The 15281-nt window shown below is 45.4% G+C and overlaps 1 protein-coding gene across 1 annotated transcript in view; it reads right to left on the bottom strand.

Moving 5' to 3' along the window:
• The window catches only part of si:ch211-158d24.2 (multiple epidermal growth factor-like domains protein 9), a 46787-nt gene that overhangs the window by 28165 nt on the left and 3341 nt on the right, over positions 1 to 15281 (bottom strand). Inside the window, exon 2 of the mRNA XM_037259476.1 lies at positions 9280 to 9484. Within this exon, the coding sequence (XP_037115371.1) occupies positions 9280 to 9484 (205 nt within the window). The remainder of the gene's footprint in view (positions 1 to 9279; positions 9485 to 15281) is intronic.

Below are 15281 nucleotides of genomic sequence, written 5' to 3'. Positions count from 1 at the left end.
AAGTGATCAACTATACTATAGTAAGTAATGTGTTAATGATCAAGTAATAACGTGTTAATAATTTCACATATAAGTCGCTCCTGATTATAAGTCGCATCCCCGGCCAAACTATGAAAAAAAAACGCGACTATAATACGGTAGTATTTAAATGATTTGTCGACTATAAGAAATTATTAGCAATTGATTTGCTAACCCATTACCTGTTCCTCATTCCTTGCACATACAGTATGAAGACACTGACTGCGAGGCTCTAACTATGCAGTTTACTGCAGCTCGTTCACAAAATTCAGGTGTTTGGAATTAGCCTGCTGTTCCTTGTTCCCATCCTTTTAAGACAGAAACTTGTTAAAGGGAGCGTTTTAATTGTAAAATTTGTTTCAATACATAACCTGATCTAAAACATCTACGACTACAGATGTATTCCCTTTTATCTGCAGGGCATTCGAAAAGTATTCACAGCACTTCATTCTTTCCACTGGGCAAAAAGACGCATAGATGCACCGACTGCAGTGATGCATACACTTGCTGACAAAACACAGGAGCGAAAACATCTCCACCCACAATCAATATTTCATTCCAGACTCCCAGTCTGTATGCAGTATTGTCCAAAAATGCCTCCCAGACAATACTCACAGGGGGTGACCCAAATAAAGTACCGATGCAATTGTTATGACAGACAGAAGTGGTTTGGATGCATTACCTAACCCACAGAGTGGCTAACGGTGTATGAGTCCATTTTCCATCACATGAATTGTGTACGAGCAAGCAGACCGAATGCCACATTAGGGCCTGACAAGAGGAAATCTCATTAGGTTAAGACCTGTAAGTAACTGAACAAGTATCCAATTACAGATGTCACCTGGATTTGAAAAGCTTGTAATCCAATCGAGGAAGAATTTACATTGATGACAGTCAACTGGTTTAGCAAAAATTGTGTGACTAATCAATGAAATAATTGAAACACCCATAAGCATGGTGGCCATCAATCAATTCGGAAAATATTTTCTAACCGCGCATTGGTTCACTTCAGGCACTAAACAACCCCCCCACACACACACAAAACGGCTAGTAAGACTATTGGTGCTTCTCTCCCCTCCTTGAAGGACATTTACACCTCCCATCTCACCCGCAAGGCGACCAAGATTGTGAGTGATGTGAGTCACCCCGCTCACTCTTTGTTTGAACTTCTGCCCTCTGGGAGGCAGTACAGGAGCCTGCGCTCCCGTACCACCAGACTTTCCAACAGCTTCGTACTCCAGGCTGTTAGGATCCTGAACTCGCTCCCCCTTTCAGCGTAGCGTCCTGTTCTTGCTGTCTGCTGTATGCACACTGGCTCGGTTTTGCACCTCTTATTTAATGGGTTGTTGGTCTGTTATTTATTCATCGCTCACTTTATTTTATTTATTATTTATTATTTCTTATTTATGGTTTGTGCCTTCTTGTTTTTGTTTTGTGTCGCCTACTTGTATGTCTCGTCACCGTGGGATGGAGGAAACGGAATTTCGGTTTCTTTGTGTGTCTTGACATATGAAGGGATTGACAATAAAGCTGACTTTGACTTTGACTTTGACACACACGCCCACCCACGTTGACGATGAAACTTCTATGCGCAGCAGACACGGTAAACACTGCCCCCATTTACAAATAATCACGACCAAAACGTTGGTCCCAGTATTTCCGTTATATGATTGGATATTTACCCAAGTTCAGTTTTGCAGGGCCAAAGCCATGTCATCTTTTTGGGTTTCAAAATACCACCAGTGTGAAACACATGACAACTAAACTCTTAAGAAGGATTTTTTTCTAAATTTGTGGTATCTACAAATGACACCGTAATGATTGAATAAGAACCTGAGGCAAGAAACTGCTGTTTGCTGTAACAAAAATTTATACATTACAGCACCTAGCCAACTTGCTTTGCCTAAAATATGTTTACACCAAAACATTGCAACATAATGTCACAGGCCCCCCCCTAAGCTGTCAGCAGTCACATATTAAGAGGATAAATTCGTCTCTATGTGTCCAGATGTTCCGTTGTCCAATTTTAGACAAAATAGTGTTAGTCTTCATTTAAAGGGAAAGTCCAGCCAAAAAATTTCTTGACAATAATATGTTGTATGTGACCCCACTAGACTAAACACAGCATTCTGAATAATATCGCATTTGTGGAACATGAGATAAACAACAAAATTCACCCATTTTTATCAGTTTCAGGGGGGTGCCATTTTGCCACTTGCTGTCAATTGAAAGTGACATCACAGTTGCCAATCATGGCTCAGCCTCAGAAAACTGCTGATTGCTTGTGTGACTTTTGAATTGAATAAGAGATCTAAAATGACACACTCCAGTAAAACAACAAAGTGTAAGCACTAGTAAAAGCACACTGAAGTGGGTGCAGTATTGATCCAGTAATATAATTAATATAGTAATATAATATAATTGACCTTGATTTTCCACAGAATGCCACAAAAGAATGGTAAGAGAGGTATGATTTTGAAGAATTTTGCATCCACTTCTAATTGTGATGCCCGTGAAGTTACAGTGCATTCTTTGCTGATAATACCACACTGAATAAAATGTCTTAGACTGTCTGAGCCTGGCCCCTGCTAACCCCAATAGCCTAGCGAGGACCCCTCTTAGAGCTAATCAGTTTGAGTACAGATTAGCCAGCTTTCCAAACCCCTAGCCTGCTGTTGCTTTCGACATTTCTCTCATTAAGTAATGTGAGGCTTCTTAGGCTGCTCACCGCTCAATGCAATATGGTGGCAGTGAAAACTTAGTATAGACTTAGAGAACTGACCTTATGCACAGAGGTATTCCTCAATCCTGAAAATCACAGATTGTTAAAATAAACTGCCACTGGTTACAAACTTTGATCACTGTTACTGTTCATGACTGATTACCGGTACATTTTTAAGGGAAACCATGAATATCCATTTCCAAGACTGCCAGTCTATTTATTAAAGCTAGCAGTTTTGCCAGGTTTGACGCTGTTTGTTATTTAAACAAGCATCAAGTGAGGTACAGTGATCTCTCGCCACTTTGCTTTCCAATTGAGTTTTTGCTTATTAACCTACAGTGCCCCCCCACCCCCGAACAAAATTCTCTTTCCTCTCTTTCATTTTAATGGCCGTCAATTATAGACAATTTTTTGTCATTTGCAGGCCTGCCCAGTACCTATCTCCCGTGAGTAGCTGGGTTCCACTGTATAATTATAATTTGTAATACAGCTGAAGCTTGATAAGTGGACTTTGGGTTCCAGAATTTGGGAATCGGGTTAACCCCAAAACCACGTCATATAGAAAGTCTTGGGGTTTTTTTTCTTTCTTTTCCAGAAAGGCATGTTTTTAGTCAGCCGAAGGGGTCCTTTGTCACATTAATTTACGTCAAGCATGATGTCGGGCAGCCGAAGGAGTCCATTTGCGAATGCATTTTGATGTTATGTGAATTGGATGGAAGAGAGATTAAAGCAGCCACTTATTCTACGACTATGTCCGTGCTCTTTGACTAGTGACTGTGTACATGAGTTGCTTCTGCGAACTTCCCCCTTTCCGAATCAAAAACAATCCTAGCTTTCCGTAACACTGTAATAAAGCAGTCATAAAGGTCAAACAGACTTCTTATCAAATGCCTTTAAATTAGTCATGGGAATTAAATCACTAGAGCCAAGGTTTCGCACTCGTCATTTAGCTTTGAACGGTCTCTATAGCCTATCGCCCATTTAAAATTCTACCATATTTTCCGCACCATAAGGCGCTTCGAGTTAAAAGGCACAGACTCAATTGCAGGGGCTATTCTGTATTTAATCCACACATGGGGCGCACCGCATTATAGGGCGCATGTATGCCATGACTTATGGTAAACGAAAAACGTCACAGGAGCAAGGCAGCGAGTTCGGTTGTACTCTTCTACTATTTAACCATGTACTCTACTGTACTCACTCAATTCAGTTGTACTTTATTCTACTATTTAACCATGTACTCTACTGTACTCACTTCATTGCTAATCGATATTCATACGCAAATCCATCCAAGTCATCATCTTCTGTATCCGAATGAAACAGTTGGGCAAGTTCGCCACTAAACATGCCAAGTTCCCTCTCGTCATTGTCTCGTTGCTCTTCTGCAATGATCCTGGCTTTCCAGAAACATCTAACTGGGCCTCGTACGCATGTCTCTTTGTCTATGTCATTTTAGAGGGTCCTGATGCTGTTTTCTTTGCACAAACGATAGTATTTATTTATCAGTGGCGCCGGAGGTACGTACTCTACGTGTGACGTGAAGTCCTCTGATTAGTTTACCGCCTCGATCTACGTAAAATGTAACGTCCTCTGATTGGTTCATCGGGTCTACATATTATGTCTACATATTACGTTCCTGTGTGGCGGACACAACAACATATACAGATTTTGGAATTCGGTCCACACAAAAGGCGCAACTTATTAAAAGGCGCAGCATTTGTTTTTGAGAAAAGTAAGTGCGCCTTATGGTGCGAAAAATACAGAAGTTGAAAATGTATTTACGCCGAAAAAATTGGGATCCATGACCAAACTGCGTTAGACAGAAAGTCGCATAGAATCAAAACGTGTAAAATCGAGCTTCAGTTGTATCACATGACTAAGTCACCCTTGCAAGCATCTACCGTATTTTTCGGACTATAAATCGCGGTTTTTTTTTATAGTTTGGGTGGGGGGGGGCGACTTATACTGAGAAGCGACTTATATGTGAAATTATTCACAAATCTACAAAATTCAAAAATCCGCGATGAAGAGAAACCGTGATAAACGAACTGCAATGTAGCAAAGGATTACTGTAATTTGAACTGCAACTGACGTCAGCAGCGCGGCGCACACGCGGCGGTTGTTTACATAAAGGACAAAGGATTCGATCACGGGATTTAATGACTTGGAGTGACAGATTTTTTGATAAAATTGTTGTTTATAATTATATGGGCCTGTGGAATAATTTGAACTGCTCCGACGTCAGCGGCGCGGCGCACACGCGGCGTTGATTCCATAAAGGACGATCGATGGATTTAAAGATTTGCAGTGACACCGATGGTTTGATAATATTGTTGTTTATATAATGGGAATTTGATATATACTTTATATATCGTTATATGGGCCTGTGGAATAATTTGAACTGCTCCGACGTCAGCGGCGCGGCGCACACCAGCGTTGATTCCATAAAGGACGATTTAATGATTTGCAGTGACACAGATGGTTTGATAATATTGTTTGCATAATAGTTAATAGTTTTTGATATATAATTTATATATCGTTATATGGGCCTGTGGAATAATTTGAACTGCAACTGACGACGAGTCCGGCGGCGCGGCGCATACGCGACATAAAGGACGATCGATGGATTTAACGATTTGGAGTGACACAGATGGTTTGATAAAGGTGTTATTTATGTTATAGTTATTTGGATAACTGTTCATGTTACGTCAGGCCCATTCTCAGCTCTTCGTTTGTGTTTATGTCACGTTAGCATACCATATCGTTTAGCCTGTTGTTGCTCGTTCATGTCTGTTCTTGGTGTTGGATTTTGTCGAATAAATTTCCCCCAAAATACGATTTATACTCCGGTGCGACTTATATATGTTTTTTTTTCACTTTATTGTGCATTTTATGGCTGGTGCGACGTATATTCCGGAGCGAGTTATAGTCCGAAAAATACGGTACGTATTTTACACGCGCACCAATTTTGTCCATTTTCAGAATGTTTGTCATAAACAGCTGACCAGATTACTACCTCAGTCACTGATCTGCACTTTATACTGTACACTGTTTACACTCACTTTGTTTTGCACTGCATTCTCCCCTGTTTAACAATACATTCACTATAACTCTCACAACTGTTGCACAATGCCATTTTTCCACTACCCTATATTGCACATCCCTCACCTTCGTAGTTGTATATACTGTGTATATATTGTGGTTTTTATATTTTGTGTTTTTTTTTACTTTTAACCTTCTTTTAATCTTCTTTACCTTGTCTGGCACTTTAACGGACAGCGAAAGAATTTCATTGTACAAAGAAAAGTGCTTTCCTTTTGTACATATGACAATAAACGCTTTGAATCTTGAATCTTTGAATCTAGTTCTCATGTGGCTCTCACTTATAAAACACTAATAAAAAAAAATGGGGTGTCCTCCATCATTTACATGGCCCATTACTAGGGTAGGCTATAAGAAGATTGCCAACAGCATGAAATTAATCTGCAGCACTGTGGCCAAGACCACAGAACAGATTAACAGGAGAGGTTTTGCTGAGAACAAACCTCGCCTTGGTTGACTGAAGAAGTTGAGTCCAAAGTGTCATATCCAGAGGATATCTCGAGAAAATATGAGTGCATATCACATTGCGAGAGAAGGTGATAACCATGGGGTCAACCTCTCAATGGGCCTCATTCATCAATAAAAACATAGAAATGTTTGTGTTCTATGCACAAATGAATCCTATACACAAAACTCACCCCTGGATCTATGGCACACACAAACCAGTGCTGGAAAATATTGGCAGCCACAGAGAACAATTAAAACTTAAGGCTCAATTTTTATTTAGGTGTTTCCTCAGTTTTGTTGTCAGATCTTAAGACATTAACGACTTTGTGTTGACTTACTTTGAGTGGACAGCACATTTACATTGTTACACAAATTATATACCGTAATTTTCGGACTATAAGTCGCGTTTTTTTCCATAGTTTGGGTGGGGGGGCGACTTATATGTGATTTTTTTCAAAAATTTTCAAAAAAAAAAAAAAAAAGTGAAACTGCGATAAACGAACCGCAATGTAGCAAGGGATTACTGTAATTTGAATTTCAAGTGACGTCAGCAGCGCGACGTCGCGTCAGCAGCGCGACGCGGCGTGGCGCGGCGGTTGTTTACATAAAGGACAAAGATTGACTCGACGGAGCTCTCTTTCACTTCCGTGGATTGAAGTCGGGGGCCGGCGCTCGGCCGGGTGGCTGTCCAGGGACGGTGGATGGGGCTCGGACAATGCTTTTACGCACGCCCGGTCCTACTCTACCGAGCTGTCTTTCACCTCCGTGGATGGAAGTCGAGGGCCGGCGCTCGGCCGGGTGACTGTCCGGGGACGGTGGATGGGGCTCGGTCATGGCTTTTACGCACGCCCGGTCCTATGCTATGGAGCTCTCTTCCACTTCCGTGGCTGGAAGTCCACGCCGCCACACGCCTGTAAGTTTGTTTTCTTAAATAAAGAGCCGTTTACCAAACCCACGTCTTTCCTTGAACTTTGTTAACGCTACAATATAGTTATATAGTAGATCTGTGGAATAACGACGAGGCTGACGTCAGGGCGCACGCGCGGCGTTGTTGACAAAGGACGAGTAATTTGATCGATGGATTTAATGATTTAGAGTGCACAGATGGTTTGATAACATTATTGCTTATATAATAGTTATTTGATATATAATTTATATATCGTTATATGGGCCTGTGGAATATTTTGAAGTGCAAGAGCCGTCAGCAGCGCGCACGCATTGTTGACAAAGGACGATTGATGGATTTAATGAATTGGAGTGACACAGATGGTTTTATTAACGTGTTATTTATGCAATAGTTTTTTGAATAACTCTGAATTTTACGTCAGGGCCGTTCTCAGCTCTTAGTTTGTGTTTATGTCACGTTAGCATACCTATCGTTTAGCCCAGGGGTCTCCAAACTACGGCCCGCGGGCCAACTGCGGCCCGCGGGCCAGTTTTTATTGGCCCGCAGCAAATTCTGAAAACATAATTGAATATGGCCCGCACAAGAAGCTTGAGCTTCTCAGTTTCCACACTAGATGGAGCCCGCCACACAAAGCGTATGAGGTCCCATTAGCACCCCCCCCCCGGAAGAGAAGCGAACGCGCAGCGTTTGACGTCCCCTTAGCACCCCCCCCGGAAGAGACGCGAACGCGCAGCGTTTGACGTCCCATTACCAACACCCCCCCCCCCGGAAGAGAAGCGAACACGCAGCGTTTGACGTCCCATTAGCACCGCCTCCCGAGAAGAGAAGCGAACGCGCAGCGTTTGACGTCCCATTAGCACCCCCCCCCTCCCCCCCGGAAGCGAAGCGAAAACAAATATGAAGGGGCCCCTTCACGTTAATAAATCTGGCCCTCCTTGCAAAAACTTTGGAGACCCCTGGTTTAGCCTGTTGTTGCTCGTTCATGACTGTTCTTGGTGTTGGATTTTGTCGAATAAATTGCCCCCCAAAATGCGACTTATACTCCGGAGCGACTTATATATGGTTTTTTTCACTTTTTTGGGCATTTTATGGCTGAGGCGATTTATACTCCGGAGCGACTTATAGTCCGAAAATTACGGTACACTGAAAGGTTTATTGTAGTGCAACGTTGGTCATGAACCCGTTCATTGTATTTTGGACAAACGAAAACAGAATGTAGCGCATTTTTGCTTTGTGAACGTTTTTGTGAACACGCTCATTCTGGGGCCAATGAATGGTTTTGAAGAGCAGTTCATTTTCGTTCAAGGGTGCCAGATTTTTTCTGCTTAAACTTCAAAATATAATCCCGCTAAAGACACTGTAAACAAGGCTCAATTACGCAGGGGAAAAACGGCCACCCCAGCCACAAAAAGTCACACGGCGCATGCGTCATCAAAATGCGACGTGTGCTAGGAGGAGCAAAGAATGTGCGATGACGCTTCATCAATGTAAACTCATGTCGCGCGAGGAGCAGCTCCACTCGCCATTTCTTATTAAACGGCAACAATAAGGTATTACCCTATAAGAGCATTCGAGAATGTTGAATGTATGAGAAGTTGTAGTGCTCTCAGTGATATCCTAATAGAATAGATCCACCCCTCTAATCTCCACATTCATAACCAAAACAAGCAAAAAGCGGAAGAAACCATTTTTCTTTTTGAGAGAGAACAAGAGCGAGATAGAATCTGTGCACTGGACTTTTTTTTCATATGATCACTCATCCACACACATTTGACCTGGTCGACACCAAAAGCCTTCTTTTGGGCAGGGCTTTTGTAATGTAAATGAGTCCCGTAATTTTCGGACTATAAGTCGCACCGGAGTATAAGTCGCACCAGCCATAAAATGCCCAAAAAAGTGAAAAAAAACCATATATATGTATATAAGTCGCTCCTGAGTATAAGTCGCCCCCCCACCCAAACTATGAAAAAAAAACCGCGACTTATAGTCCGAAAATTACGGTATATAAAAAAAATGAGACTTTTGTAATAAAAAGAAATGTAACGTGTATTGCATAAAGCATTAAAACAGATGAGTACAGTACCTGTCACACAGGTGGCTCACTGCACCAAATGAGTCACAGGTGCACGGGAGGCAGCCGCTAGTGCCATTGGTAAAGTACCCCTCCTCACAGTCGTCACACTGTAGACCACTGTAGCCGTCCAGACATGAGCACTGACCAGTGCTTTGGTTACACTCATCTGGATACAAAATCCCCTCTCCTCCGGTGCTGCAATTACAGAATCCCTCTGGGGGAACAAAAACAGGCATGACAACGGGTGAGACAAATAGATGAAAGTGTGTTTGCATGACTCCATGAAATTTACTCCCATTATTTGGTGATGGATAGTGGTGAAAGTAAATACATTTATCGTATTGGCCCAAATATAAGACGGTGTCTTTTGCATTGAAATAAGACTGAAAAAGTGGGGGTCATCTTACATTCGGGGTCTAGACATTATACATTTTTGGACCGTTACGTCACTGCGCCTTAAGTCTCACGTGAGTTACCTTAGCTTATCGCGGTTGTTGGAGCTTGTGCGCAGCGGTAAATTAAAAGTTGCCAGTATCGACTCCGTGAGTCGTCACCTTACCGTGGTGGAGGGGTTTGCGTGTCCCAATGATCCTAGGAGCCATGTTGTCTGGGGCTTCATCCCCCTGGTAGGGTCACCCATGGCAAAAGGGTCCTAGGTGAGGGGCCAGACAAAGCACGGCTAAAAAAGCCCCTTATGATGAAAAAGATATATGGACTCAGATTTCCCTCGCCCGGACGCAGGTCACCGGGTCCCCCCTCTGGAGCCAGGCCTGGAGGTCGGGCTCGAAGGCGAGCGTCTGAAGGCCTTCGCCCATGGGACCCGACCGGGCACAGCCCGGAAAGGAAACGTGGGTCCCCCTTTCCATGGGCTCACAACCTGTGGGAGGGGCCAAAGGGGTCTCGTGCATTGTGAGCTGGGCGGCGGCCAAAGGCAGGGACCTTGGCGGTCCCATCCCCGGCTGCAGAAGCTGGCTCTTGGGACATGGAATGTCACCTCTCTGGCTGGAAAGGAGCCTGAGCTGGTGTGCGAGGCAGATAGGTTCAGACTAGACATAGTCGGACTTGCCTCCACACACAAATTGGGTTCCGGCACAAGCCCTCTCGAGAGGGGCTGGACTCTCTTCCACTCTGGAGTTGCCCACGGTAAGAGGCGTCGAGCAGGTATGGGTATACTTATTGCCCCCCAGCTGGGCGCCTGCACATTGGCGTTCACCCCGGTGAACGAGAGGGTAGCCTCCCTCCGCCTTCGGGTGGGGGGACGGGTCCTGACTGTTGTTTGTGTCTATGCACCAAACGGCAGCTCAGAGTACCCACCTTTCTTGGAGTCCCTAGAAGAAGTGCTGGAGAGCGCTCCTTCTGGGGACTCCATCGTTCTACTGGGTGACGTCAATGCTCACGCGGGCAATGACAGTGAGACCTGGAAGGATGTCATTGGGAGGAACGAACCCCCGATCTGAACCCGAGAGGTGTTCTATTATTGGAATTCTGTGCTCGACACTGATTGTCAATAATGAACACCATGTTCAAGCATAAGGGTGTCCATGTGTACACTTGGCATTAGGACACCCTAGGCCGCAGTTCGATGATCGACTTTGTAGTCATGTCATCAGCCGCATGTTTTGGACACTCGGGTGAAGAGAGGGGCGGAGCTGTCAACTGATCACCACTTGGTGGTGGGTTGGCTCCGATGGTGGGGGAAGATGCCGGTCCGACCTGGCAGGCCCAAATGTACTGTGAGGGTCTGCTGGGAACGTCTGGCAGAATCCCCTGTCAGGAAGAGCTTCAACTCCCACCTCCGGCAGAGCTTTTTCCACATCCCGGAGGAGTTAGGGGACATCGAGTCCGAGTGGACCATGTTCCGCGCCTCCATTGTTGAGGCAGCCGACCGGAGCTGTGGCCATAAGGTCGTTGGTGCCTGTCGTGGTGGCAATCCCCAAACCCGCTGGTGGACACCGGCGGTAAGGGATGCCGTCAAGCTGAAGAAGGAGTCCTATCGGGCCGTTTTGGCCTGCGGGACCCCGGAGGCAGCTGACAGGATGGCCAAGCGGAACGCGGCTTCGGCGGTTGCTGAGGCTAAAACCCGGGCGTGGGAGGAGTTTGGCCAGGCCGTGGAGAATGACTTCCAGACGGCTTCGAGGAAATTCTGGTCCACCATCCGCCGTCTCAGGAGGGGGAAGCAGTGCACCGTCAACACTGTTTACAGTGGAGATGGCGTGCTGCTGACCTCGACTCGGGGCGTCGTGAGTCGGTGGGGAGAATACTTTGAAGACCTCCTCAATTCCACCTACACGTCTTCCATTGTGGGAGCAGGGCCTGGAGACTCTGAGGCGGACTCTCCAATCTCTGGGGTCGAAGTCACTGAGGTAGTTAAAAAAACTCCTCGGTGGCAGGGCCCCAGGGGTGGATGAGAGCCGCCCGGAGGTCTTAAAGGCTCTGGATGTTGTGGGGCTGTCATGGCTGACACTCCTCTACAACATTGCGTGGACATCGGGGACAGTGCCTCTGGATTGGCAGACTGGGGTGGTGGTTCCCCTCTTTAGAAGGCGGACCGGAGGGTGTGTTCCAATTACAGAGGAATCACACTCCTCAGCCTCCCTGGTAAGGTCTATTCAGGGGTGCTGGAGAGGAGGGTCCGTCGGGAGGTCAAACCTCGGATTCAGGAGGAGCAGTGTGGCTTTCGTCCTGGCCGTGGAACCGTGGACCAGCTCTACACCCTCGGCAGGATCCTTGAGGGGGCATGGGAGTTCGCTCAACCAGTCCACATGTGTTTTGTGGACTTGGAGAAGGCGTTCGACCGTGTCCCTCGGGAAGTTCTGTGGAGGGTGCTTCGGGAGTACAGGGTGCCGAGACAACTGATAAGGGCGGTTCGGTCCCTGTATCACCGATGCCAGAGTTTGGTCCGCATTTCCGGCAGTAAGTTGGATTCGTTCCCAGTGAGGGTTGGACTCCGCCAAGGCTGCCCTTTGTCACCGATTCTGTTCATAATTTTTATGGACAGAATTTCTAGGCGCAGCCGAGGCGTTGAGGGTGTCTGGTTTGGAGACCTCAGCATCGCGTCTCTGCTTTTTGCAGACGACGTGGTGCTGATGGCTTCTTCAAGCCGTGATCTCCAGCTCTCACTGGAGCGGTTTGCAGCCGAGTGTGAAGCAGTCGAGATGAGGGTCAGCACCTCCAAATCCGAGTCCATGGTCCTCGGTCGGAAAAGGGTGGAATGCCCTCTCCGGATCGGGGATGAGATCCTGCCCCAAGTGGAGGAGTTCAAGTATCTTGGGGTCTTGTTCACGAGTGAGGGCAGGATGGAGCGCGAGATCGATAGACGGATCGGTGCAGTGTCGGCAGTAATGCGGACTCTGTACCGGTCCGTCGTGGTAAAGAGAGAGCTGAGCCAAAAGGCAAAGCTCTCAATTTACCAGTCGATCTATGCCCCTACCCTCACCTATGGTCACGAGCTATGGGTCGTGACCGAAAGAACGAGATCCCGGATACAAGCGGCCGAAATGAGTTTCCTCCGCAGGGTGTCCGGGCTCTCCCTTAGAGATAAGGTGAGAAGCTCGGTCATCCGGGAGAGACTCGGAGTAGAGCCGCTGCTTCTCCACGTTGAGAGGAGCCAGATGAGGTGGCTCAGGCATCTCATCAGGATGCCTCCTGGACGCCTGGACTCCTGTTCCGGGCATGTCCCACCGGTAGGAGACCCCGTGGACGACCCAGGACGCGCTGTAGAGACTATGTCTCTCGGCTGGCCTGGGAACACCTTGGGATCCCCCGGGATGAGCTGGATGAAGTGGCTGGGGAGCGAGAAGTCTGGGAGCCCCTCTTAAAGCTGCTGCCCCCGCGACCCGACCCTGGATAAGCGGAAGAAAATGGATGGATGGATGGATGGATGGATGGATGGATGGATGGATGGATGGATGGATGGATGGATGGATGGATGGATGGATCGTATCGACTGAGTGTGTTGCTGTGATCGTGTGCGTCTTTGACACAAAGTGAGTGTATACATTTCATTGTCACTACTGTCTACTGTTGTGCCGTTTGTCTGATTGTGGTTTGTTTCGTGTGTGCGTCGTTTGATTGATAGCTTCGGCGCGCTCCTTTAAGTTTTCCTCGCATCGTACGAGTTGCCGTTACGCAGCGGCACGGCAACTAACGGTCGCCAGCAAATGTATTTTGTTGTCTCGATGACTTATGTTTGGTGTGTTGCCGAGAGTATTTCAATTATAGTTATTTAGTATAGCGGAACCGTTACGCGCAGTTAGTTATGTAATGTGTGCCGTCGACTCGTGTTGTGTGACGTCAGAAGTTGAGCGTTGACTTACGTGCTGTATTTCTGTCTGTTGCAGAACCACACACCACACACACACACCACACACCCTTCACACAATAATCACACACACAAGAATCACATTCACACACCCAAAGACTCACCCATGTACACTAGACACACCTGCTCTCAGATCCTTATGACCAAACGTGTGCTTATACCCTTTTGCCAGTTTGCCTGTATGCCCCTATGAGCCACAGTGCATGTTACATTTTTGCCAATAATTCAGTAAAGCAATCAAAAGTGAACCACGTCTTCCCTCCTGTGTTTTGACCGACACCCGGGGGCGAAAAGCGCATAACCATCCGAGCCAACCCCCTATACCACAGATGTCAACCTCAAGGCCCGGGGGCCAGATACGGCCCGCCACATTATTTTATGTGGCCCGCGAAGACAAATTGTGCATCAAATTCGTGTCATTACTAGAATTGAAAATTGTCTTCAATTTTATTAATATCTTTTTTTAGATATTTGACCAATTTTTACTCATCTCATTTGAAAACGAGTTATTTGTCAGTTTGTTTTGTAGCTTTTACTGTATATAATATGAGGTGCTCACATTCATTTGGGTTGACTCTGAAAGAAGCTATGACTACAATGCGGCCCGCGAAAAAAATGAGTTTAACACCCCTGCCCTATACAGTCCTCAGGCTCCCCAACAATAGCGGTAGCAGTTTGCATTATTTTATTGCAATGTTTTTCCTTATTCAGATTTGTTTCAAGACTACAGTTACAGTTAGACTTCACTTTGATGGTTAGCAGTTATTGCAATATTGTTGTTTTATCACAGTAGATTGGTTTATCTACAGTTCAAAAACCAGAAGCCATTCATTTACAAATGTGATTGCACTTTAGTTTACATATTTAAATGTTCAGATATTAAGATGTGATAGACAGTTTTTGCATGATTTGAATGAGACAAAATAACATGCTTTTTTTCTCGAATAGATTGTTATAATCATTTGTTTCAGATGTACTGTAATTATTTTCTGTATAAAAATTAAATTTGGTGTTCAAAACCTCTTTTTTCAAACTTGAGTCTTGAAAAAGAGGGGGTCGTCTTATAATCAGGGTCGTCTTATATTCGGGCCAATACAGTACTACAATACAATTCAACCTCATTTATATTGCACATTGAACAACAACTGCAGCTGAAACAAAGCACTTCACATATAACAATGATGTAACTGGAAAGACAGTAAAAGTTGTAGATTATAACAAATTAATATACAGTCGTAGTAGTAATATACTGTACATATAAAATAGTTATACAACAATAGAACAATAACAACAAAGTAAGTCAAAGGCTAAAGAATAAAAATGGGTCTTCCAATGAGTTTTAAAAACTGGCAGGGGCCGGGGGCTTGTCTAACATAAAAGAGGGAAGGGCAGAAAAGGCACGATCCTCTCCAAGGCTCCGCTCAGTCTCTGCACTTCCAGGAGCGTCTGGTCTTCAGACCTGAAGCGTAGGGGTGGAGCAGCTCTGAGAGCTAAACTAGGGCGAGGCCATTTAATGATTTATTTGATTTGGAAACAAATAGATGTACCTCAAAATTAACCGGGAGCCAGTGAAGGGAGGCGAGAATTGGGGTTGTGTACTTCCTTTTATGAGCTCCAATTAGGAGGCGAGCAGCAGCATTTGCTCAGTCAGACTAGTACAGTGTAGAGTTTTATCTTCCGATTCTACTCT

This window comes from Syngnathus acus, chromosome 9, assembly GCF_901709675.1.
Source record: "Syngnathus acus chromosome 9, fSynAcu1.2, whole genome shotgun sequence".
Lineage (NCBI taxonomy): Eukaryota > Metazoa > Chordata > Actinopteri > Syngnathiformes > Syngnathidae > Syngnathus > Syngnathus acus.
The sequence above is the reverse complement of the archived record's forward strand: the minus strand, read 5'-3'. Positions and strand labels throughout refer to the sequence as shown.